The sequence below is a fragment of the Macrobrachium nipponense genome, chromosome 45 (genome assembly GCF_015104395.2).
Source record: "Macrobrachium nipponense isolate FS-2020 chromosome 45, ASM1510439v2, whole genome shotgun sequence".
NCBI lineage: Eukaryota > Metazoa > Arthropoda > Malacostraca > Decapoda > Palaemonidae > Macrobrachium > Macrobrachium nipponense.
The window spans coordinates 2,636,332-2,641,331 of NC_061105.1; the positions used below are offsets into that span (position 1 = coordinate 2,636,332).

The 5,000-nt window shown below is 36.8% G+C and overlaps 1 protein-coding gene across 1 annotated transcript in view; it reads right to left on the bottom strand.

Moving 5' to 3' along the window:
- Positions 1–2,675: 2,675 nt before the first annotated feature.
- The window catches only part of LOC135214058 (receptor-type guanylate cyclase Gyc76C-like), a 98,646-nt gene continuing 96,321 nt past the window's right edge, over positions 2,676–5,000 (bottom strand). The window contains exon 3 of the mRNA XM_064248171.1: positions 2,676–2,765. Within this exon, the coding sequence (XP_064104241.1) occupies positions 2,676–2,765 (90 nt within the window). The remainder of the gene's footprint in view (positions 2,766–5,000) is intronic.

The following is a 5,000-nucleotide window of genomic DNA, read 5'->3' on the forward strand; positions in this document are numbered from 1 at the left end:
CACTTGAAAGGCCAAGGTCTTCTGCCACTACCATTAAACGGCCAAGCAGTCATTTTGACTGCTTTTATAGAAAACTATCTAATTACCCAATAAAATTAGTTTATTAATTCTGTTGCTACTTTATGCTAGTTAATATACCATTTGCATTGAAATCAAGGAGGAATTACATGTTAAGGCTATGCTTAAATATATAGTTTAACACAAAGGTTTTTCCATTCTAGATAACTATAGGAATGAAAATAAAAAAAAATCATTTTTGTTGTTTGTTTCTTTATTGTGCTTTCCTTTATAGGATTCATTTTCATTTCATAAAAAAAAATAAAGTTCTTCATTTCTTCCTCTAAATGAAAATGTACAATAATAGCAAAAAGTGATAAAAATTCAAAGACAAATAAAAGATATATTATAGGAAACATCCTGAAAATTGTAAATTCAGGTGTTACATGGTATTAGCCAAACACTTGTAATAAAAATAAACATCCATATTGATTTGGGGAAATGTTTTTGCTGTTTTGATATGACAGAATTGAATATTAGGTTCTGTGATGAATAACATTTATATCCTCACTTCTTGCACAATTTTACAAAATACAATTTGTTTAGTTACAGCAGTGCATTTTCCCACCACACCTATTCTCAACATTTTTTTGCAGGTCATCACGGTTTTGTTGTTTTTGCACAGGCGGATTTGGCATTGCTTCCGTTTCTTATTTGGGTGTTCTAACTTCTCCTCTTCCAAATCTCATCAGAATCTTCGGCACTTTCTGCCAACTCTAGATTTTTCAAAGAATATGTATTCCAATTCCTCTGCTAATCCAAGATTAAAAATCATGACGGCTTAGTTTTTCCCCTGTGACCTCTGAATACAATATCCATGCGTTGATACTTGCAAGATCAAGAATATTGTAAAACTACATGAACAGGCCAACGTCTCGAAAGGGCACCTTTTGGAATAATTACGTGCCATTTGGTCAAGTACGTCTACTAAATCCAAATTTTGAATTGAATTGCAATACACAACAGTTTCTGGCTTTTTTCTTCTGTCCATCTCCTATTGAAACAGTGCGATGAAGTGAACTGAGTATAAAGACTGTCTTGTTTTTTCTTACTTTGGTATATTGCCAAGGTCCGTATCCTTATTCTTCAGCAGAAGTGTATCATACAGTTGACCTTTCCATACTTCATTTGAGATGGAATTTCTCTACGGGCTTTATCATTGTGCCAACAATGCTGGTGTTTTTTTGCCTTTCAGATGTTCAGCTACAAATGAAGCGATGCGAAGAAGTTGTCAGTTGTGACATTTCTACCTTTCCCAGTGAATAAGGTTCCATTAGTCTTAGCACAACATGAGTTGATAAGGGCTGATTTGCTGGTCGAAATTCATCTTTTCCCAAGTAAGGGAAAGCATTTAGCATATACTTTGATTCTGTATCAGCAGCAATCCAAAACTTTATTCCAAATTTGTCTGGTTTATTTCCCATATACTGTAGAAAAGGACATCGGCATTTTGAGGAAAAAGTTGTTCATCAATTGTGATATTCTCATGTGGCTTATAAGCAGCTTTGCAATTCTCAATGAATCTATCCCACACTTCAGAAATATAAGCAAACTTATCTGTACGTAAACGTTTCTGACCTCATTGTTCTTATAGTCAAATCTATAAACCGCATTAGCTCTTTGAATTTGTGACGTGGCATTGTATCCCTAAAAAGGGTGGACCCATTTTCTTGATCATAGATGATCAATTGGCTGATTCTTTCCCAATATCCACGAGCAGACATGATTCAATTACTGCTAGAATTTCTTCACGAGATACTTGTAATTATCGTTTTTCAAGACTCTTCTGCCTTGAGCTTCAGTGCATTTCCTGATATGTTCAATGATAAAATCATCTATAAGTATCGAAAAGGCACTCATGTAGCTCCTTTTTTGTACAAGACGTTTTGCAAAAGAAGTGGGACCAGGAGTTTCCCTCAGTATGTTTTGCTGAGAAAATCTTCCACAATCTTTATCTGCTTGAGATATTACTTTTCCACACCGTACCACATTTAGCTCTAATCGTGTTTGATGATAAATCCTCTTCTTGAGAAGGGAGTTCCTCTGTAAAATGAGAGGATAATGAATTCAGGAAAAAGAAAAAAATACACAGTAGGCTGGCTAATATTTCAACAACAAATATAAAAAAAAAAATGATAATAATAATGATAATAACAACAGTAATAACAACAACAACAATAATAGCAAAAACAATAATAATAGATAATGGTAAAGCTCCTATGGAAAAGATATTATATATATATTATATATATATATATATATATATATATATATATATATATATATATATATTACAAAGGACATGAAACAGAGAGAGAGAGAGAGAGAAAGAGAGAATACGATACTAACCTAAATTTGATGTTACACTTCCGATCTCATCACCCTCAGATTGGCTGACTTCATCATCAGAACTTTATTCCTCTTCTTGTACAATGTACTCATCTTCATCAGAGATTTACTTTCCTCAACATAATCTGAATCCTTCAATAACTCTTCTAATATTTCATAATCATCCAACTTCCTACGAGACATATTGATAGTGGGAGAGCTAAACGCATACTAATCAAGCTAAGAAGTGTATGTTGCGATGGAACTGAACATGTCTTTCCCTACGCGTCTTATACAGGTTTGGTCACTAGACACGGTTGAAGCTTGTAGTCAGGGCAGTCAAAATGACTGCTTGGCCGTTTGTAGTAGTGGGGGCTGTACTGTAAAAAGTTATATGGAAATTAACTAAATTATTTCACCATAATGAACCACTCACTAAGTTAGCAAAAGTCATGCAGCATCAACTGAATAACGATGGTAGTTAAGCCATGCTAATCATTTCAATTTCCAAAAGCAGTCAAAATGACTGCTTGGCCGTTCTAGTGTTAATTGAATGCGCTACATTACCCTACGTTGATTAACGTGTGGGTGAACAAAGCGTGATCCGAATCCCGTCTTATTCCGGAACGCGAGCGAGATTTCCCCTTCAAGCGTATAAGTTGTAAACATCATATTCCTAACTTCAATAAAAACGTGATGAAATCTACGGTCAAATAGAGCGTTGTTTCACCAATAGTATTCTTTCACAGCAATGGTTCTTAACCTTTTTTATGACCACGCCCCCTCTAAGAGTTGGTCCTTTCTTTCACGCCTCCCCCCACCCCCTTGCATCTATGAGTAAAATCCCTCCCAGATATAAAGGAATATAAAAAAAGAGAAAAAGAGAAGGGGTTTCGAAGGATAGGGTGGGAGGTCAATAATTACAAAACATAGTCAGCCCAACGAGCCTAACTAGAGTAGTATAGACTCTAGGAAATTAACGTTATGTGAAGCGATACTTTTGCATTTTTTCACAAACTTCTGAATTTGAGTTTCTCACTCTTGTTAACAGAATAACGAATATAATCACAGAATATTTTTTTTATTCATTTTCCCTAGGGCTCGCGCCTCCCCTGGAAATTGCTGACGTCCCCCTAGGGGCCCGCGTCCCCCAGGTTAAATCCCACTGCTTTACAGAAAACTAAAAAAAAACTAAAAAAAAAAAAAAAACCAGAGTTATTCGCAACCCATTAAGTTTGAAGTACCAAAAGATCCACCTCCTCCAGTATGGGGGTTGATTATAGGCTCCTGGCAGCTTCGAACATTCGTATCCTGTAATAATACCAGATGTGCCAACGAAAAAAATGACTGACTGTAATCACCAACATATTACGATGAAAAATGCCCCTGCCAATATTGGATTTCCTGCGTAGCACGCTATCAAGAATTTCCTGGTATCTTGGCGGAGTCTTTTTTTATCCTTTCCGTGCTTCAAGGCAAGTCAATTTCTTTTTATTTTTTATTTATTTATTTTATTTTTTTTTTTTGCCAGGGACAGGATTAATCACCTTCGTTCATGGGAGGTACTCTTATAGTCGAAGAGACTTGTTGAGTAATACAGTATTTACACACCATTTCGTTGAGTATTACGGTATTTACACACCATTTCGTTGAGTAACTAACAGTTATTTACACATTTCCGTTGTAATTTGCGTATTTTACCTTACCGTTTCGTTGCTCAAGACGATGGCGCAATTCAATATTTCTCCTATGCATATTGTCCATTTTTAGTCGTCTTCAAAAGAAGCTGTTGCACCTGCTCTGTGTGTCCGCCCTCAGATCTTAAAGATTGCTAAGGCTAGAGGGCTGCAAATTGGTATGTTGATCATCCACCCTCCTATGATCAAACATACCAAATTGCAACCCTCGAGCATCGGTGGTTTTAACTTATTTAAGGCTAAAGTTAGCCATAACCGTACATCTGGTACTTTAATCTGTCCGCCATCAGATCTTAAAAACTGCTGAGGCTAGAGGGCTGCAAATTGGTATGTTGATCATCCACCCTCCCATCATGAAACATACCAAATTGCAACCATCTAACCTTAAAGTTAGCCATAATCATGCTTCTGGCAGTGATAGTATATGACACGCTTTATTGTAGAGTGGGCTCTGATATGTAGGCGATACGTAGCGAACATGTATTAGAACACGCTTTCCTATAAAGTGGCTCTGTTCTTGTTCTAGCAAATTGTGCATTTTGCCTCCCTTTTGACAATGGTGGGTTCCTCCTCTGTCCCTTAATGGTGTAAAAGCTAATAAAATCAGCCACCGTCTCTTTCCTCCTCGATCTGTCGCGACAGTCCATTTGCCATTCCGTCCGCGTCCGACCCCAGGAGAAAGGCAGAAAGAATAAGAATGATTAAAAACGAAGGGTGGAGATAATGTCAGGAGAGAGCTCATAAAGGGAGAAACGAAGGGGTGTGGATTAATCAAGACGAGGAGGTCATTTTTATCTGCGGGACGAGACGAATAATGGAATGGAGGAAGACGGATATATGGTGATATGATCAGAAGGGGAAAGAGAACAATCGCTCCCGGGAGATTATTTCTGGGACATTTTTGCTCGATTTCTTGAG